Genomic DNA, 22,095 nt, shown 5'->3' with positions numbered 1-22,095 from the left:
AGCTTTCTATAAAGGAAGAAAAAATATTCTTTGTATTCTTTTAGAAGTTTTCTCTCATTCTCAATCTTAGTTTCTAAAATAAGACCTAAATGGGAAAACTGGAAGCATTTTATTTTAAATAACTAAAGATATTAACAATCTGTCTAAAATTATTCTATTCTGTCATAAATGTTTCTTAAAGGTCTAACAGATTTGTGTAAATGTGGCAGGTAAGAATAAATTCTCCTCTCCATATAAATCGTACCTTTCAAAAAATGAAATCATAAAATTTTAAAATATTTAAGAGAACAAGATTGGTTTACATGAACTGTTTATAGCTTGATCAAAACTCTTAGAAAACGCTAATTAAAACTTTATAATTTAATATGCAAATTTTAATTCTTTAAAATTTACCCTTATATAATATGAAAACATTTTATGAGGAAGAAATATACTCATACGGACTACCCATTGTCTACCTGTCATGTATGTTTTTTGATAAGCAATTCAAAAATAACAGTAGCTTAAATACAATACTACATGCAAATTCAGAGCTTGATACATTCCTATTTATTTGTAATATTGAAAGCAAAATTCAGATTCAAAAATTCACACTGGAATTATTTATCTTAAATTCCTATGTTTAAAAAAGTATGTTATATGTGTAATTCTTTTGTATTATTTTATATAGTCATCCAAACTCAAATATCCTAAACTAACCTAGACGACACATAATACCAGGGAAGTCCAAAGTGACTAAAATGTTGAAGATGCATAGTTTACTTTCCAACAAGCTTATTTTGTTACCAAAGGGAACGACTATATTTTATAACAACTCATCTGAAAGTACATGAATGTAAAGGACTAAACCTGTTTAATGGAGAATAAAGAACTAGCAGAAATCGTGATATGCCAAAAGCAAATTCTTAGCTAAGTGTTAATGTTGCAACTTGAAACTAATAAAAAGTTCATAGAAAATTTACATTTCATTTAAAAATTTCATTTTTCATCCAAAATACATATATTACCCTATAACTGGATATACTAAAAACATATTTATTTAGCATATAATGTTTTATTTCAGAACAGTAAATAAAAACATTCTCAGGTTGAATGCTAAATAACATGGAAAAATAGCAAAAACTATTAAAACAAAGGAGCTCTTATAAACAACATGGAAGAAGTTGTCAAATTTATATTCATTTGCTGCCTTAATTTGAGGTTTCATTAAGATCTTAATGGAAAAAACATGCACCACTGGGAAAGTAACATTTTAAAGGAGGACCTTTTAGTCTAGTATAAGTGACTAAAAACGAGTTTCTTGTGAGCTAACGATGGCATCAAACAAACCACAAAGCAGTCTTCTAAAAGACAGGCAATGATTTAAAAGTCTACTGTATTTCATATATCCCTTTCTTTAATCTGGCTCTTTTAATCTTGTTTCAACCTCAAATCATTTCTGGTTGACAAGTGCTTTTGCTTAAATGTGAGGAGCACATAAGCTGTTGGAGGAATGAACTTTACTTACTTAACATACAACAGTTGTTATTCCATCTTTTACTTCTATGCAAAACTTCAATCTTTATTAACATACTAAAACTCTTTGCTTTGTACTTGGAAGAAGAATTTATCCTAAAATGGAATTTAATTCTAAGTTTACTCTACAAAGAAATTTTGTTATATGTTGAATGTGGCATTTAAAATTCACTGATCACTGGAAGGCTCATAAGTAAGATCTGTGTATCTTATTTGTTTTTAGAAGACATCTGGTTAACAAAATGAATAAAGATTGACTTTCATGACATGTATATTCTTGTATATCCTGAATTTGTTTAGAATAGTTTTGCAAACTGTTTCTAATTACAATTTTCAAGGAGGAAAATTTTATGTTGATTTGTTTTATGTCACCTATTATTAAGCGATAACAAAATTTTCAGATCTTCCTATGGCATATAAACATTGAAATAAGTTTGTGTCAAATAATAATTAACCTTAAAGAACTATTTAAGCTTCTTTCTGTCCAAGAGGAAAAAACGTTGGAATGTTTTTTTCTAGTGTAATAGAACAGTATGAACGATCCCCAGTTAGCAGTTATGAGAACTACACATATGTGAAGAACTCTTTTCAGTATTCTGACTAAATTAATAAAATTAATATAGCTTACATTTCTCAAAACTTCGCACTGGTTAACATATCCTTAAAAGTGAAAAACATAATCTAATTTAAATAAGCTTCTTTTGAAACATGGTATTTTTCCCTGAAACAGGAAAAGAAACAGTGGTAGCAGCTAACATTTACTGCACATTTACTATGTGCCAGGCACTGTTATATACTAACACATACTGAGATATGTATCAGCTTATTTAATACTCATAGTGAGTCCATTACGTAGGTACATTTAAGGAAATAAGAAATAGAAAGGTTTTAGAAAACTCCCCCCAAATCATATAGCTAGTAAGTGTGTGAATTGGGATCTAAGACCCAGGCAGTCTGACTCTTAACCATTAAACACTTTATACCATTCTTAACACATTCTACTTCCCATCTTTACATGAAAGTATTAAATACACTCTAATTCTCTTCTATAACCTTCCTGTCTAAGACTGACAAAGCTGCATTCTATGCACTGATATGAAAGAATTTACTAAATAATTAAGCTATGATGAGTATGTGCTAATAACTCAAAATAATAAATTATTTAGGAGGTTTTATGTAAAATATATATTTTGTCATTATGTAGCTCCTTAAATACCTAAACTATTCAAAAACAGAACTTTTGTCTCTTTAGGACCAAATAAAATGCAACAAAAACTTTACAAGGTGATTTTGGTATACCTTAAATATATTTATATTTCAAAATAAATCATGTCCTCAAGTGCTATGCATGATATGTAGGGAACTTCTAACGCCATAATACTCAAAGCTTTAAACTCGGGTGTTAGCCTTGTCTTGTAATATTTATGAGCATTATGAGAGAATTCTTCTATTTAAAAAAATTCATCTTTTTTTTTTTTTGTTTTTTACTTTTTAAAGAATGAAGTGAAACCAAGAAAACCACTTTTCTAAAGCTTAAATATCAACATTCATGTTCCGTCTACAAATTATTCAGTAACTTGGTGCATCTATCTGTGATCAGGCCATGCAACTGGAAACAAAACTACAAAACAAATTACTTTTTGAGAGTACAGCAAATGAATGAGGCATGCGGGACTGAACTGGAACTCACCATGGAGCTTTTATGGAAAAACACCCCGCTCCAAAGAGATAAGGCCTTCATGGAAAAGGGGGAAAAATGCACAAAAAATTAGAGAAAAACTCATTTAACATTAGCAAATACATGTATATCATACTGTTATAGAGTATGGATAAAAATAACTAAAAAATTAGTAATCATTTACAATTCTGCTGTACATACTGTCTGATATAACCAATAAACAGAATGATGTGTAGTAACAAGGCCCTTAATTTTCAGAGTTAGGGATTCAAAATTTTCTATTTCTCCCCCTTTTCTGGAGCACCCCTGTAGTATTTCTAAGTTAAAATAAAATTTACTGCTGAAGCCCTTTAAAACAAGGTATAAGTTAAATGGAATAACCAGATGGAGAAGAGTGAGATCAATAGCAACCAATGTGTAGCTGTGTGACACAAAATGGTTAAAATTAGCTAACGATGACTGGATAAAAAATTTGATATGAATTGTCTGCTTTTCACTGGTTCCAGTCTCAGAACCACAGAAAGAGGCACATATTTTTCAAGCTGCTTATTTGTCGTAAGTTGAATTGTATATTGTTGGTCAAAGGAAAAAACACTAAGTACAACTAGTATAACTTTTCTCTATTTTTGGCCACAATCCAGGAAATTAGGATGTAATAGTGGTGTAAGAGGTTAGCTTCCTTTACCTGGTCTGCACTAGATTAGGTTAGCACACAGTAAACTGAAGCTACAATCACTTGTTTTAAATACAACTGGGATACAAAGTAAGACTTCAATGTTATACATATTTCTTCTCAAAATTCTGTTCCCAGCATTTAAGATATGCCATGCACATCTGCACATAAAGAAACTGAGTGATTTAATGATATCCAAACCAAATGGTACTGTAACATTTGACATTTGGAAGTCATAACAAATGGAGGAGAAAAGCACATTGGTAAAACGTGGGTATTTCCTTCTTCAAAATTGGTTCTAGAATTAAAAAATTAAAATCCTGCTGATTAGCCTTAATTTTTTTCCCAGTAAACTGAGTATATTTGACCACAAAGAAAAACTTGAGAAAAATGTTTTCACGACAGTGAGTACAATTTTGAGGCTTGAAGCGCATTATATACAAAGAAAGGAACAGACACATATAAGAGATAACTAGAAGAAAGTGAGGTAGAAGGAGAAATGGGATAGATAAAAAATAAAACAAAACTTTAGAGATGATGCCAAGGCCAAGCAAGGATAGCTCTCTCTCAGTTAGAATAAGAACATACCCAGCGATACGATGTCAGCATCCACATTTAAAATAGTAGATTTTAAACTTTTTTGACTGTGAACCCATAGAAATACAATTTAAGGTGTAAGCCAGTATGTGCACGAGTATACGCAAACAAGACAGAAACAATAATTTAATGAATGTGTTATTTGTAATCAATGTTACTATTTTTATTTCAATGTTTTATAAACATTAATGTTGGGATTATGTTACAATGCAGATAAATGCATATTCTTTTTTTTATTTTCAGATGAATTTATATATATTTTTTAATTTTATTATTATTATACTTTCATATTCTAACACTGTGGGTCTGGCTGGGATCTGAGATTCTGTATTTCCAATAAGCTCCTAGGTAACAGCAATGCTGCTGGTCCACAGAACCAGTGGCAGAACTGCATTTTATTCTATTCTACTTCATTAAAGAAAAAAAATGTTGGCCATAATCTCCTTATATGATTTCATGACTAATTACCTCAAAACCAAAATGTTACTAGAGCTCAGCTTGCAGTTTGACAAACACAGATTTAAATAACTAAAACTACTTGAAGACTACAATCTCTCAACTGAATAGTGATCCCGTTCTGAAATGACAGGAAAAGGAATGGTTCACGCCATTTCTATATGCCTACAAATACCTCTAAAACGAAGAAGTTTTCGTTATCACACAGTATACAACTTCTCTTAATTTCACCTAATTAGGCAAGACACTTGAACTAACCAAATTGTCCAAATGATTCTGACAGAAGTGACTGTAATCTGGAATGTCCAGGCTTACGTTGCTCTTTAGTGTACATTGTACCTACTCAGGGCAGTCTCCCATCTCATCCAGAACATCAGCTTATTGATTTATTATAAAGAATTTAGAAGTTTAACTTAGTCCTTATTACTTAAAAGGTTTTTCCATTGACTGCAAAAACCAAACAAGCAAAAATGAAACAAAAACTTCAAGTGTCTAAAAATTCAAAAGACCATCTGATATTCCCTATCTGTAGAGCCAGTAAATACCTTTCTTCCAGGTTTAGGTTTCCTTTTATGTAAAAAGGAAACATACGTTAGCCAAAGAAAAATATAGAAACTTAAAAAAAACAAACAAACAAACAAAAAAACCTCGAGATTTTCCTTTCCAGGCAGTAACATGTTACCAAAAGGAGATTTCTCCAACTACTTCCTTGTCCCATGATCCTGAAATGCACCATAAAACTCAGACACTGTAGTTTACAGGTCTGTAACTAAATAAATAACATCATTGTTAAGTTTGAAGACAGTAAGGTTCACTATTCACAACTTGACCCACTTGTGTTAGTTTAAAGTTATCCTAATTCAATCAAACTAGGATTCACTGGCTAACAGAACTCAAGGGGAAAGGGGACTGGAGAGACAAGGTTAGAACCTAGTTTAGCATGTACACTTGGCATGTATAAAATCTATACTCATCTGCCTCTGGCCTAGTCCTACAAGCTAGAGCTCTGCCATATACATGTAAAAGAAGATCCACAAACTCCAAAGAATTATAGCGACTGATGTAATTACCGTCTTGTATGGATAGTGTCAGCTGTTCTTTTGAAATGTGCCTGCTTCATCTTTCCTCAGTAGCAAAGGAATGAAAACATAAAGTCACAAAGTACAAATCCATGATCCAGCTGTCTTCACCTATGACTTCCCTCCCCCCTCCCAAAAGTGCACAGCTATAGTTTTGTATTAAAGCGAGATGTGAGTGGAAAGAAAAAGAGATGATATGAGTGGGAGTGTATACTGAATGAAATATTCTCTTTATTAACACAGGCAACCCAAATTACTATATTCAAACCTGAATAATTGGTGTTTTCCAATCACCATTAAATTTTAGCAGGCTTAACAATCCCGCCATATAAAACCTACTCAATTTGTCATAATTATATCCTTTTTGAGCTGAATTCTGATTTTTAAATCTCAGGAAAATCTGGTCAAGAGACTAAAAATCCAGAAATATTACAGACTTATATATAGGCCACCGTAAAATGACCTGGCCATTAGTTCTCAAGGGATTTCTTCAGGAGACTCCCAGAAGATAGGAAAGAATTATGTTTTATAATATACCATAACACTATGTCAGTCATTCAACAGATTCGTTTTGTTGAATGCCACATGGTACCACAAAGTCTTCAATCTTACTAGCTGAAAACAAGGCAAATATGAAGAATTTTTTTAATATGAGAAAAAAGCAAATTTGATTTGAAATCCTCCAATCCTCTATAATCTGACTCTAGTGCTAAAAGGTATTAGTAACAATTCTGTTCAATCATCTCCAGAGTTAAAGAAGTACCTGGCATCTAAGAGACAAATTTTATAAACATACTCTATAAACCTTATTTTTCAATTAATCATGTCCTAAGACAATTCAGGCACTGCCACAGAACAGACATCAGAATGAGCCCATATAAATATTAAACGTAATAAACAGAGACGAAGCAGAGAAAAAGCTATACAACATTATGTGTCAAATATTGAAGCAGAGCCATATTTCTCTAAAAATAAATTCTAGGGATGCTAATGACTTCTAAATTCTGTGTGCTCTCTGTTAAAACAACAACTGAAGTGAACTTGCATTTCCCACATGCATATCAGTAAATTATTCCTAATATCATTTTTAAGTTATACTTTGAATTTTTCATTAATTTTAATTGCTCCCTACCAAAGAGACCTATGGTATTATTGGTAGTCAACTATTGATCTGTAGGGGAAACTGAAGCTAAAACAGATAAGTGTCTAATTTGAGATACACATGATACCCAATTTTAAGTGATAAACTCAAGATTTAGAAGATTTTCATTACCAGGCTGGGCATGGTGGCTCATGCCTATAATTCCAGCACTTTGGGAGGCTAAGGCAGGACGGATTGAGGGTAGGAGTTCAAGACTAGCCTCAGCAAGACCTATCTCTCCACAACATTTTAAAAATCAGCCGGGTGCGGCGATATAGGCCTGTAGTGCCAGCTATTCAGGAGGCTGAAGTGGGATGATCACTTGAGCCCAGGAGTTTGAAGATACAGTGAACTACAATCACACTACTGCACTTGAGCCTGGGTGACTTTTCATTAGGAAAAAAACATTGATAGTGTTAAAATTCTGTTATATGCGGCAAAAAAAGAGATGAACATAACATAAATAATGTCAAACTTCTGTAGAAATTTATGCCTGCTGACTTTTAAAAATATGGTATAGACCGGGCGTGGTAGCTCACACCTGTAATCCCAGCACTTTGGGAGGCTGAGGCAGGTGGATCACGATGTCAAGAGATTGAGACCATCCTGGCTAACACGGTGAAACCCCGTCTCTACTAAAAATACAAAAAAATTAGCCAGGCGCCTGTAGTTCCAGCTACTCGGGAGGCTGAGGCAAGAGAATGGCATGAACCCAGGAGGTGGAGCTTGCAGTGAGCCAAGATCACGCCGCTGCTCTCCAGCCTGGGCTACAGAGCAAGACTCCATATCAAAAACAAAACAAAACAAACAAACAACAAAAAATATATATATGGTATATAGTAGACATCATCCAAAAAAAATTCCCAGATTTACAGTATGGTGTGGTTTAAGTACTCCACTGATGTAGGAGAAAAATTGGAACTCAAACTATGTTAAATATACTGTGTATGTAGTCACATCCATATATATTCCAATGAAAATACATTGTCCATTATTTAATATCTAGAACCAAACATCCATTGCTTAGCTATGAAGAACTGGTACTTACATAAGGCAGAGACATGAGGTGGGGAATTACCCAAGCTATTATATCTGTATCTAGTGGGTCTTTCTCCAAATATTTCCAGTTTAATTCTCCGAACTTTGCCTATAAAGTTTAAGGCTCAGGCCAAACTGTGTAAATGAGCCAAGGTGTACCTAATTGAATTAAAATAAGGAATAGACCTTCTGCAAGGCCTACTCACATAGCCAAGTCTGATGGTAGATTTGGTCTACAAATATCAACCGGATGTGTCTGAATAAATGCTATTTAATGCTTCCATTTAATATCATTTAAAAGCATCTATGCTTTCTAAGTGGGGCCTGAGCTCATCAGCACTGGCTTACGGCTGCTCAACAGTCCTGAGGCTTAGAAATGGGATCAAAGAACTGGTAGAAACTCATACATGATAAGGATTAAAAGATTATAATCCATATATATAAACTTTTTTTTTTTCAGGTGAAGAAATTTACCTAGGACACACTGGCAAATAGGTGGCAGAACCCAGATGAGAAGAAGCCAGGGCCTCAGACTCCTAATTCCATATTTTTTCCACTATATTACTTAATCTACTTCTACAGGGTGCATCTGAAGGTTCCTAATAACCACCTAAATCTTCACAAAGAAATGAATAAACATGGCCAGGCGCGGTTGCTCATGCCTATAATCCCAGCACTTTGGGAGGCTGTGGCAGTTGGATCACTTGAGACCAGGAGTTCAAGACCAGCTTGGGCAACATAGAGAAATCCAATCTCTACAAAAAATACAAAACTTAGACAGGCATTGTGGCACACACCCACCTGTAGACCCAGCTACTCAGGAGGCTGAGTCAAGAGAATCACCTGAGCCCAGGAGGCAGAGGTTGCAGTGGGCGGAGATCACACACCACTGCACTCCAGCCTGGGTGACAGAGCAAGACTCTGTCTCAAAAGAAAAGAGAAGAAATGAAATGAGTAAATATAAAGATGGGGAGGGGGAAAGAAATGAGGAGCTACTTCCATTTAAGGAAAAGGAAACCTACGAGAGAGCAAATCATCCCATGTTTACTTCACAAAAAGTGGTCCACCTAGTAAGAGCAAGGAAGTAACTTCATTTTCAATTTTAATATTTTTTATTCCCATGGAACTACCCACCATGACTTCTTTTTGAAATTTACTGTTCTCTGCTTGTGTCCATAAAATAATTTGTAAATATAAATAATTTTAGATTTAAGCAGATAAAATTAAGCTCATTGATGAACATTTTTTTGTGAATTGTTACATAGAAAGTATTTTTTAAAACTTGATCACTCACTTGATAATGCCAAACATCTATGAAATGCTGCTAATAAATCCCTACTACAAAACCTAACATCCAATATATGGAGCAACCTCTTGGCACCTAATTTCACTTTTAATAGATTAGGAGAACTATTCTTACTTATATATGATAAGAACATGATGGATGTGATAACCTGGACTTTTTAAACCTCCAGTCTTAAACTGAAAGAAAACAGAGTCTGTTTGAATGGGTGATTATTGGAGCCAAATAATGTCTAACACTTCTTTTACCTCCGTCAATGTATACTGTCATGGAGTTAAGTAGCAGCTGTTGCCAAAACAGGCCTTATTACCTCCAAGTGCTGCTTCAAGGTACTGAACAAGAAGGTGTAAATACATCTGTCTTCTGCTATTTGTAGTTCTACTGGCCTCATGTATGTCTCACAGTGAGACAGATGGTCCCTGACACTGCACAGGCTTTCAGGCATATATATTTGCAAACATAAGAAGGCAGATGTTGAATATGGTAAACACACGTTTTGTCCCCTTAAGGTTTAAGTTGAGGCTTCTGTCTCAATTTGGATATTTAATTACTGGATCCTAGAAATCTTTAGAAATCTTTACTTTAGAAATATAACGCTTTATGGTTATTTTATGACTATGTGCAAACTACCTTGGACATAGATGAAGTGGAAACTTATCTAACCTAAGTACATAATTTTACCAACTACATTATCAGGTATATTGAAAACAGAATATAATTTATCTGTCTATAAGTGGGTCACTCTGTGTTCTCTTTCTACATAATCCATGTCAAATACTTCTTGTTGATTTTATTTTAAAAATACTAGGAAAGGAATTTTATAAAAGCAAAGCTTGAGTAAATGAGAATTTCCAGAATAAAAAGAGACACGGAAAATGAAAACTCTCATGTGCTCATCACCCTGGTGACGTTAATGGAGCCATCGGATTTCTCAGCAAATACAATACAATTTAATGCCAATAATTAATGGAAATTAGCTAACTCCAGTCTTCAGAATTTGTCATAGTAAAAAAAATTTAATAAAATAAATATAGCCTTTAAAATCTAATAGGATGAAAGCTAATGGGATGAAATATTGTCTGAGATTTGCTTCAAAACTCGGCATATGGCAAAAACAAAAATTCACAGAATATATTTGGTTCTCACGAATCAAATATTACTTTTGACAAGGCAAAATACATGTATTTTAGTGAAAATGTTAAATTTTAAAATAATCAAACCATATATTATATTCTGAAAACTTTATGATTAAATGTTTAGATAACTTATAGTAAAAGAATGATCAGAAAAGTCAATAGTAGTTTCCAAGTATAATCAACAAACTCTTCAGAGAGTGGCTTAAGGAGTGATCCCCAACCTTTTCGGCACCAGGAATAGGTTTCATGGAAGTTTCACTTCAGATCATGAGGCATTAGATTCTCATAAGGAGCGTGCAGCCTAGGTCCCTCGCATGTGTAGTTCACAACAATAGGGTTTGCACTCTTACGAGAATCTAATGCTGCCGCTGATCTGACAGGAGGCAGCGCTCAGGTGGTGATGCTCACTTGCCTGTTGTTCACCTCCTGCTGTGCGGCTCAGTTCCTAACAGGCCAGGGACTAGTACCAGTCTGTGGCCCAGGGGTTGGGGACCTCTGGCTTAAAGATATTGAGTATTGTCATCTAGCAACAGTCAAGTATAAGTTATGACTGCCCATTATCATCAAAGTCTTATCAGTCACTCTACTCTGTATTAATAGGAAGGGATAAAAAATAGTAGATGGCAAGGGAAAAAAGGAATAGTAGGTTGGGTAATTTGTAGTACACTAAAGCTATGCTACAAGTAGAAAATTCATTATAGACCACAATTATGTGGAATTAAAAAAACGAATGAAATACGTTCAAGATCTCTTCTTCTGATAACTGTACTACAGTTATATAAGAGAATGTCTGTGCCTTTAGAAATTACACATTGAAGTATGTAGGGATAAGGGTATATTAAGGCTGAAACTTATTGTAAGACAATTAGAAAAAACGTAACATGTTAGTGTATACGCAGGCAGAGGGAGAGAACGTGAATGACGTGTTAGTGTTTATGCAGGCAGAGGGAGAATATGAATGATAAAGCAAATAAGTTGATCTATTAACATTTGGAGCCAGGCGTGGTGGCTCATGCCTGTAATCCCAGCACTTTGGGACGCCGAGTCAGGTGGATCACTTGAGGTCAGGAATTCGAGACCAGCCTAGCCAACATGGAGAAACCCCGTCTGTACTAAAAATACAAAAATAAGCTGGGTGTGGTGGCGCACACCCGTAATCCCAGCTACTAGGGAGGCTGAGGCAGGAGAATCACTTGAACCAGGGAGGCAGAGGTTGCAGTGAGCTGAGATCGCACCACTGCACTCCAGCCTGGGAGACAGAGCAAGACTACGTCTCAAAAAAAAAAAAAAAAATTGAGGAATTTGGGTATACAAGAATTCCTTTGGCTAGTCTTGAAACATTTCTGTAAGTCTGAAACTATGTCACAAGTAAATTAAAACCTAGTACTCGTTGTGGGACAAGTATCAGTTATTCTCTCTAAACACTTCAATACAAGGCATGCTAAAAAGAATTTGAAACTATGGCAGAAATAAAATGGTATAAATTAAGATACAAAGCCTAGTAAACAATATGATACAAGTATCTTAACTAACATTTGTTTCAAAGCACATAAAATAACTCAAATTGATAACACTTCCCTTATTAATAAATTGTTCATAACACAACAGAATACGTGCTCCAAAAATCTGAGAACAGAGAGCAAATTTTTATAAGAAAAGGAAACATAAGAATTTTATCTAAATGCATAATGTGTGGTAACACAGGAGGACATCAAATGACTGATAGTTTCTATTCATCTTAGTGTAGAGAGAAATCAGGTCGTAAGAGGGAGAGAGAGAGAAAGAAAGCGAGAGATTTTATCATCTTATGGAAAATTTCAAATACTACATAAAAAAGTAGACTCACTTCCTACCCCTCACCATAAATATTATGAACTAAATTCTAACATCATATCATTTTATGCACTAAACTTCAGTTACTATTTCAGAGATATATTTGGAGAAGCTCATTAGAAAAAGAGAGCTAATTCTTTGCATTATAAAACAGGACAGCTCTTACGTTAAAATTAAATAAACACACACCAGAAACAAAGCACCAGAATATGCTTTTATGACTCCAGGAGCCTTTCGAACCTTCTTAAATTTCCCTCACTCTGAATATAAAATTAAATTACAGAGAAACAATTTTGAGGATGGTTTCACTTAGATTCAGAAAAGACAGGCTAAAATTTGTAAGTACTTTGGAGAATTGTACAATGCTGGAGTGAATCAAGATGATACAATTATGTACTGACTAACTTCGGTAAGTAAAAAAGAAACTTTATGATTCCAGATTTAGTCCCATTTTTGATTCTACATCCTAGGAATGTAATATACAACGAAAAAATAACCTAATTGTGAATATAAAGGACATAACCTCTTCATTATTCACAGCCATTATTCTTATTTTAAAATAAACAGAGGAAGAGAAAGTTGAAATCCAATTTAAAATTATACTTTTCCTGGACCCAAGGAGTTAAAAAGCTGAAAAAAATTAAAAAGATAGATACACAGACCAAATTATTAGTGCCTTAAGATGTCTGATTTGGGATATAGATGAAAAATACAGCAAATGCCACAGACTCAATTTTATGTCTGCATGCAGCAACAGGATCTCTTTATATACAAACACCACTCCACCTAGCTACAGGGTCAATTTCTATGTTATGGTGATACCTGGAGCTCAAAGGCCTTGTCCCTGAGACTACTGAGTATTTCTTCTCACAAAAGTGATCTCTGTAAACACATTAATACTGAGCACAACAAAATTAAGATATATTGACATAGCAGCCAAATAATTTAATATATTCCTTTCATTAGAAAGAACTTGAGGACTGTTTGAGGCCAGACAGGGTTTTCTCCTGACTACTTTAATACAGAAATGTAAAAAAGTTGTTCCTTTCAAATTAGGTTAAACTTCAGGATTGCTCATTATAGAAAACAAATAATTTGCCTATAGACATATATTTTCTGATATAAAATGGATTTCCAGTGTTAATATACAATTGAATATCTAATGATATCATAGACCTAGCAGTTTATTTTCAGGAACCTAATGAAGTGATAATCTTACATTCCTAAGGGGTAGCAAATTGCTAAAATAAGCACAAATAAATCAAGTGAGTCATCAAAAGTCTTTAAGGAAGTTAATGACCAATCTTAAATAAAGCCCAAATCTTAGTGCACTGGCTTTGAAAACTACCAATGACATCACATTGTCCTGACACTAATGACAGATTATTATATGTAAATTATATCTCAATATAGATTTTTTTCAAAGTATTAAAAAGATGGTTGTCATCTAAGGTTCTCTCCGTATTTGTATCTGTCAAAATTTGGGAGTCATTTCAAATCCCGAAAGAGCCAGGAAAATGAAACTGTACTTGCAGGCAAAGCCACAAGGCAGTAAGGATAAGACGAAGTAGATGGATCTGTTTTTGATTAGCCAATACTAGTTTTCACAGCTTGTCACTGTTTTGCTTTTCTCGATGGATGTGTGTATACATGGTTGTGTGCAAGTATGCTTGTGCAAGTTCTATGCTTTGTACTTAATCTGATGCCATTAAGTCTCATTTCAGCTGGAAATGAAGAACATAATAAAAACCACACAAAGAAAAAGTATGTTTGATTTTTATTCATTCAACCCTATAAAACAGCTGTTAAGAAAGCACCAAGCCTAAGGCCTTACCCGGTTCGTTTGGTGATGGTCCCCAATGTCATTGGCTGCTTGATTTGTGCGAGAGGCATCACTACCATCAAGCTGGGGAGAGGAGAGAGCCGAGGGTTGCCAGGGTTGTTGTTGGTGAAATTGTTATAGGAGTCTTGGCTGTTCAGTTTCCCTACAAAGAGAAAAATAAAGAAAAGCATCACCGAGGGAAGTTCTCTATCTCCGATAGGATTTTCACTGACTCCAGTAATCATTTAAGAAAGGCATCAAAGGTAGAATTGATGCCAAGAGAATTACAATTATGTGGATGAGAAGAAACCAAACTATTCCTGGAGAGCTGGACAGCTCATGCCTGTAATCCCAGCACTTTGGGAGGCCAAGGCAGGGGGCCAGGAGTTTGAGGCCAGCCTGGGCAACAGAGTGAGACCCCATCTCTACAAAAAATATCAAAAATTAGCTGAGTATTATGGTACATGCCTGTCATCCTAGCTACTAAAGACTGAGGCAAGAGGATTACTTGAGTCCAGAAATTCAAGGTTACAGTGAGTTATGACAGCACCCCTGCACTCCAAGCCCAGGTGGCATAGAGAGACCTTGTCTCTAAACAAACAAACAAAAAAGAAGAATTGTGGTAACACCAAGTGTGGCTTAATTATTAACATATTTCAGTCTTTGGGAATTAGGGCTGAATTCCTAATCTTTCTAAAGACAGTTAAAGTGGTTTGTTGCCCCGCTTAGGTCCTTACATCCAACACAATCTGCTAGTTCCCCCATACCTTGTCAATTTCTAAATAAAAGCCAGCTGAGCTTTTGATAGGGATTACATTTAATCTGGAGATCAATTTTGGGAATACTGCCATTTTCACAATAATATGTCTTTTAATCCAAGAACTTAGGATGCCTTTCCATTTATCCAGGTATTCTTAAATTTCCTTCAATGTTGTTTTGTAGTTTTCAGGGTACAAGTTTTGTACTTCTTTGGTTAACTTACTACTAATTATTTCATTCTTTTTCATGCAATTTGAAAATGGAATTGTTTTCTTAATTTCATTTTTCAGATTATTCATTGTTAATGTATAGAAATACAGGTAACTTTTGTACATTGATCTTGTATCCTACAACTTTGCTGAGCTCATTTCTTAGTTCTAATAATGTCTTCTGGATTCCTGAGGATTTTCTACACACATAATTATGTCATCCTCAAAAAACAGATAGTTTTACTTCTGCCTTTCCAGTCTAGATGCTTTTTTTTTTGGCCTCACTGACCTACCTAGAACTTCCAGTGCAATGTTGATTTGACAGGGGAAAAGCAAACTGTGATTTATTTTTAGTTCATTTTTGTGTATGTAGTGAGAGTTGAGGTTCATTGTGTTCATTTTTTTAATATAGAAGTGTAATTGTTCCATCACCATTTGCTAAAAAGATTATCCTTTCTCCTTTAATTGCCTTTCCATGTTTGTCAAAAACCAACTGACCATATACATGTGGGTCTATTTCTGGATTGATCCATGTGTTCCATTGATCTATGTGTGTAGCCTTTCACCAATACCACATTTTCTCAATTACTGTAGTTTTCTAGTGAGTCTTATTAATTGATGGGTTTATAGAGAAACTATAAAAATTACCTCATTTTCTGTGTTACGGAATAAACCAGTGCCTGTAATCCAACAACTCTTTCATGCAAAAAACTTCTTATTGACTTAATGTTAATTTTATATCACTGTTCTTGACTGTTCATAAAAATTATCGACCCCATTTATGTGGTTAGCAATAGATAAGGTATTTTTTAAATAACCACAGTAAACACACATATAAATTTTTTTACTAATTTGAATTAAGTTGACAAATTTATGTATACAGCAAAAGAATCCCCCCAAAAGTCCTAATTAATATCTTATTTCTGAAACATATCCTAAAAGACATCTGCTTTAAAAATAGCATGGATTCAGGATAGAGGGAGAACTACCACACAGTATCTAATGGTAGCCTGAGAGGTAGTGAAAAGTCAAAAGTGCCTTTCTAAAAAATTGTAACAAGATGACAGTGGCTTCAGAATCAGGACAGTGGCTTAACCAAATGTTACTTCTTCCTAGGACACAAATCTATCCTTTTATATTACTCTATAGAACTATCAAGTTAACCTTTGATAAATGTCTCTTTTGTAAAATATGGGGAAAGATAAGAAATTCATGCAAATAAAATAAATCGTTCTCTGTCTCCTCAATTTCCAATTCAGAATATACCTCAAAGTTAACAGAAGCCATCTACACCTGTTGCAGGAATAACAAAGGACAGAATTCACAGTACATACAAGATGATTTAGGCTACAACATAGAACCTTGTAGAAAATATGAAGAGGAAAATCACATTAAAATACTATATTTGTGGAAGAAATGAGAAAAACTGCTTTATAGTTAAGCCATTCAAAGTAATTTATTATCACACTCTCAAGGCCAATATAGATGTAAATAATTATAAAATTGCTATTAGACAACTATGCTAATATTAATTTGAATTTGAAATTAGACTGCAACTTTATGTCACAAGCTGGTGAAAATTAAGAATTGTGTACATCATATGTATTTCACAACTAGTAGACAAATATTTGTTGAGTGCCTTAGCCTAAGATAACACTGTAAGGGACTGTTTTCCTTGTTATCACGAAGCTTACAGTCTAACTGGCACAAACAGGAATCATTAAGTGCTAATTGCCAAGAACCAAAGATAAGGAGAGGTGGGAACAACTTTACATGGAAAAGGGCTCAAGGAAAAGGGCAAATGGGATATGATCTAGATTTTGAAAATTGGACAAAATATGGATCAGGGTAGGAGAGAAGGAATATTCTGGGCATGAAGGATAACGTGAGGGGAGAGTGTATAAAGGGATGCCATTACGTGAGGAGTAGTGAGGAATCTCTAACTATCGCAGATAAAATATTTCAGTTTTAGGAGGACCTCTCAATTGAGCCAGAGTAGGAACTTAGGCTAAGTTCTTCAGCAAGGGAACAGTATAGATGTTGAAGTCATTGAATTTGACAGATAAAAGGAGTGGTCTAGGAAAATGAAGTGATTCACTAAGAAGTTCCAAATCTGTGGTTTAGCTTAAAATTCTTCACTGTCTCACCAGGATAAAGGACAACCTCAGAATAGCATACACAGAACTTCAGACCTATCCTTCTCAGCCTGCTCCTGTGTTTATGCTGTAGAGTCCATTTGAAACCAGCACATCTGAGAGAGTAAAGTAAGTTGTGTAGGTTTTACATTCATGTTTATGTTTGTAGGGGTGGTGTCTGTCTTACATATTAATGGATATGGCTAGCAACTTATAAACACAGCTTTAATGAAACAATGAGTATATTAATAAAATGGTCAATAAGGCCAAGATCTAAGAAGACAAACTCAGAGAAAAAGCTACTAACCCTTAATAGTCTTCAATAGGGTAGTTTCAGTAGTGAGGTGGAAAAGTCAGATTGTAAGGCATAAGCAAAGGAACTGCTGATAGGATAAAATCAAGGTAACAGAGAACAAAGATTTAAAGACTGACACTGAAAAAGAAGACATTAACAAAGATGACATACTGCGCCAAGCAAAAGTTCCATTCAGTCTTTGCTCTGTCACTTCACACTTTTGGAGGCTTATTGGTATCAGGCCCTGTTCTAGATTCTGAAGGAGTAAGTCCAAGGGACTTTCAAGGAGTTCATAATATAATGGTACAGAAAGACATATTAACAAAAAATGAAAAATGGGAGAAAACCATGCTAATAAATACATCTGAAAAATAACTCAGGAACAAAAAGGAAGGAGTCACTTTTATTATTGTTTTAAAGGACAACTTAAAAAGGGAGAAAAGGTATACAAATTTTGAGCATAAAGGAAGGAATCTCTATCTTCTTATTTTTCTTTTCTAGTAGAAAATAAAGGAGGAGAAATGTATAAATAACATCAGAAGTTAGTAAAATGAAAGAGCGAGCTTAGACAAGAAATCTCAATAGCTGACACAGACATGTAAATAATACACATTAAATAAATAAATGAAATAACTACACAAGACAGCCTAACAATCCTTTCCTGCAGGACCTATTGTTAAAATCTTTGGTTATAAATTATTTTACACTATTTATTCTGTCTTGGATTTTCTTTGAAAATTCAGCTAGAATCTAACAAACCTCCAGATTTGTCCTCCACAGTACTGGAGACTCCACCAGGCTGCCTAGATTCCTGAGGATAGTGTCTTACTAGTCATTAATAGTTAACAGCTCAATAAATGTTTGCTGAATGAATGAAGGAAATATATTTATTTCCATATCCGGGAGGTAGAGAAAAATACGGCCCTATGATCTACAGAAAAAATAATTCTGGAGGGGACTCAGTACTTCACTTCAGAAGGTTGCCAGATGACTGGAGTCTGCGGCTTTCACTATTCTTAGTCTCACGTTCACTGGCCTAGGAGGTTAGACTTGATAACTTTAAAAATAGATCTTTAGACATTTCCACGTGGCTATATCAAGCCTAAATTTTCAAGCCAGAATTCTTCATTAAACCTCAAGCCTCTTCGTATAAAGAAGTTCAGCAGGAAGAAACCTGCAGTGTCTGCCTTGGACCTGGATGAAGTCTATTGCTATTCTTTTTCTTTGCTCCACCTCTCAGAAATACATAAGATACAAATAATATTTCTGAGATCTACGAAGAGAGTTACAAGGTATCACCTTCACTAACCTTTCTTTACTATACTCTTCTATTTTTTCCTTTATTGCATGAGTACAATGAAAAAGAACAGAGGTTATTTAAGTGCAGTTTTGGTAGCGGACTGCATGAAGTCTTGAGATACATAAAATATTTCACACACCATTATACTTTCAAATTCCAGCTAAGAGGAGACCTGTAAGTGACAAATGCCATGAGAATGAATATTCTCACAGTATTTCTGGCACAAGCAGACAGAGGAAGTCCCAAAAATCTCATGAGAAAATAAGCTCATCTAAGACTCTCATCCCAGTTTTTTGGGCTTACTCTATACAGATAAACTTGCATAAGCCTCAGGCTTTTGGGTCTTTATCCAAATCCACTAGAGCTTTGATCCTTTAGAGGTTTACCAGTCCCCACGATAGATGGAGTTCTCTTGGGGGGAAGAAATTCCAAGTTCCAATAAAATGGTTTCTCAATAAGTTAAAGCAGGAATTCTATTTGGGGATACAAAATTATTTAAAAATCAGAATTTTTAAAACATCCCGTGATGTTTAAAGCTATGATGTCTTGTTTTTGTTCTGCTTTCAGTTTTTTGTTTACTGCTATTATTGTTTTTAATATTATAATACAAAGCCATTAAACCAGAACCATTCACTTTGGGGTTCAACCACTGACTTTCTGTGTTTATCTTCTAAAAGTCTGCAATTTTAAAAAAGGAATTATGAAAACAACTTCTTGTGCTCTTTTTTTTTTCCTGTTATCTTTAGGATAAAGGATATCTACAGGTACGCTGTACTTTGGGGGACACAAACTCTCAATCTCCATACTAACACATAGTTCCACTGTCTGCATATATGAGAATCACATGGTATGATCTGTTTACTAAAAGTTTTGCTAACTTCAAAATACCATCTTACTTATGCTTTGTCCTAAATTATGTTTTCCTACACATTTTATACTATAAAAACACAGAAGAAAAATGGATTAAGTTGAGGATAAAAGTGAACAGAGAAAATAACAATGGGCTTTGTTGCCACGCTGGAGGAACAGCTTGTCAGGTCAGCTTTGCGGAGAGGCATATTCCCAAACCAGTCATCATTAACAGACTCACTTCCACAGGAAAAAAAGAAAAGACAGAGTCTGAAAACTCCGGACAAAAGAAATCCCTGCAGACAAAGTAAAAACAAATTAAAAGACCCATTATAAAACACAGATGCTACAAGGAAAATAAACTTTCTAAGATTTACTGGGCTTTGACAAACTTGGACATTTGTGGAAAAGACATCAGCAGCAACTCCCAGGTAATGTGGCTGCAAAGTTAGACTCCTTTCTGTTTTATCTTTACCCTCTGTGCAGAAGCTGCCAGGTTGGTATTCTTAGCTTCTGAATGCAGTGATGTGAGAACATGTGAATGTGGCAAACTGCCAACTGCAAGAACTCTCTGAAGCTAGCAAAACTGAAATTGCTGAACATTTCAGATTATGTTAAATATTAAAGTTACTATCAGTGTATCTGTGTGTATATATGTATAGTTGTCTTTCTTCTGAGATACAAACAGGAAGAGGGAAAATAAAAAATGAATGTATTTGCATCCTTTCTACCTTTAAAACATTTCCATATCTTACCATATTGTGAACCAAAGGACACAAAATCGGTTAAAATAACGTTAAGGAATCAAATGATAATAGTTGTAGATCAGAAAGTACCTTAAAGGAGTGTCATACCAGGGAGATAGAGAAATTTTTGTTACAGGTTTCTAAAAGTTATTGTTAATGGAGGACAAAGAAAGATTCTTTAGGAACAGAAGGTATGAGAAACTAAGACCTACAATGGAATAAAGTGGGTCAAGCGAAACATTTGGAGGATAAAAAGAGCACTGTCCTTTTGTTGTCATTAGACATGTGAGGTAAGTATAGTATTAGAGTATTAGAGATAAGTATAGAAACTGCGAAGTTTCATTTGCAAAAAGAGCTAAACGACACTAAGCAATGGTGCCCTATGAAAGAGCAGTGTTATTAGGAGGTCCACATATCATCTCACTTATTCTTACCACAGACACAGACCTTATCCACTTTAGGCACTCCACTTTTCTGAAGGTTTAAAATAGACACCTTCCTATAACTCAGTACTCTAGACTTCTACGACTGTGTTAAATTCTGTTCTCATCACCTCTCCATGCACTTATCTACAAGACCCACTATTGTTCTAGGATATAAGCTCCTCACCTAGTGTCTTTGGTCTTGTATTTTGAACTCTTGCATTTTGAAATCGGATTACTGAGCCACACTGAAGCCCAAGTTCAATGTGACTCTCTGGCTCTCCTCAGAAGACAACTCTATGGAAACAGCCCCAGTCCCAAATATCTCCTTTATTTTTGCCCTCTTTGCAACACTTTACCTATTCTAAGACATCATGTAGATGTTCTATTCCCTATATCATATCTTTAAAAAATAAAAACTAGATGATGAGTTCTACGGGGCGCTTTTTTTTTTTTTTTTTTGGTAAACTTTTGTCTTCTACAGAAGAGCAAAGCTTTTGGTCTGTTTTTAATATCCTGCTGTGGAATTGACAGGGATAAAAATCTAAAATATACCAAGGAGTTTAACTAAGTTAATTCTGTAGTTGAAAAGCTCTGACTTCTTGACTCTGTCAAAGAGTACAATGGTAGCTTGTTTTGAAATAGTCACTGGAAATCTGGGCTCTGAAAAGTTAAAAACACTGCTTAGTTCTTGCTTGCCATCCAATTTAACATTAAAGTTTTTTCAACCAAACTCTCAATAATTATTTAATAAAAAAATACCCTGTGTAGAAGGGAATTTCCTGCAGGTGGGTTATTTTTGGTTGGGACGGGAGTGTGTGTCTCTCTCTCCATCTCTCTTCTCCCCTTTCCTAGATGAGAATGTCAAGCTTCCCAGCTGCAGTTCCAGGACTTTCACCCTCCTTTATGACCTTTTCTCAGGCATGTTCCAGTGTAATCTGCAATCTACTCAAGTCGGAAAAGGAAACAGCAGCACCCTGGTGAGAAACTGTGCCTTCTGACCCACATACCAAACTGGGCGGAAGCAATGCTTGTTCACAGGAGCCAAGGAGAGTAGAACACACACTAAAAGAAAATGAATTTTATGTGTGTGTGTGTGTCGACACACA

The 22,095-nt window shown here is 34.7% G+C and overlaps 1 protein-coding gene across 18 annotated transcripts in view; it reads right to left on the bottom strand.

Annotated features, from left to right (window-relative positions):
• The window catches only part of BCAS3 (BCAS3 microtubule associated cell migration factor), a 703,320-nt gene that overhangs the window by 361,351 nt on the left and 319,874 nt on the right, over positions 1–22,095 (bottom strand). For 9 of the 18 annotated variants that reach the window (XM_063655621.1, XM_054457116.2, XM_054457117.2 and 6 more), the window contains exons 16-17: positions 14,284–14,434; positions 3,206–3,250 (exon numbers count right to left, since the gene is read on the bottom strand). In XM_063655621.1, the coding sequence (XP_063511691.1) occupies positions 3,206–3,250; positions 14,284–14,434 (196 nt within the window). The remainder of the gene's footprint in view (positions 1–3,205; positions 3,251–14,283; positions 14,435–22,095) is intronic. The other 9 variants (XM_054457118.2, XM_054457119.2, XM_054457124.2 and 6 more) reach the window with 1 other exon arrangement.

Source organism: Pongo pygmaeus, chromosome 19, assembly GCF_028885625.2.
Source record: "Pongo pygmaeus isolate AG05252 chromosome 19, NHGRI_mPonPyg2-v2.0_pri, whole genome shotgun sequence".
Taxonomy (NCBI): Eukaryota; Metazoa; Chordata; class Mammalia; order Primates; family Hominidae; genus Pongo; species Pongo pygmaeus.
Note: the sequence above shows the minus strand (reverse complement) of the source record. Positions and strands in the feature narration are given on the sequence as shown.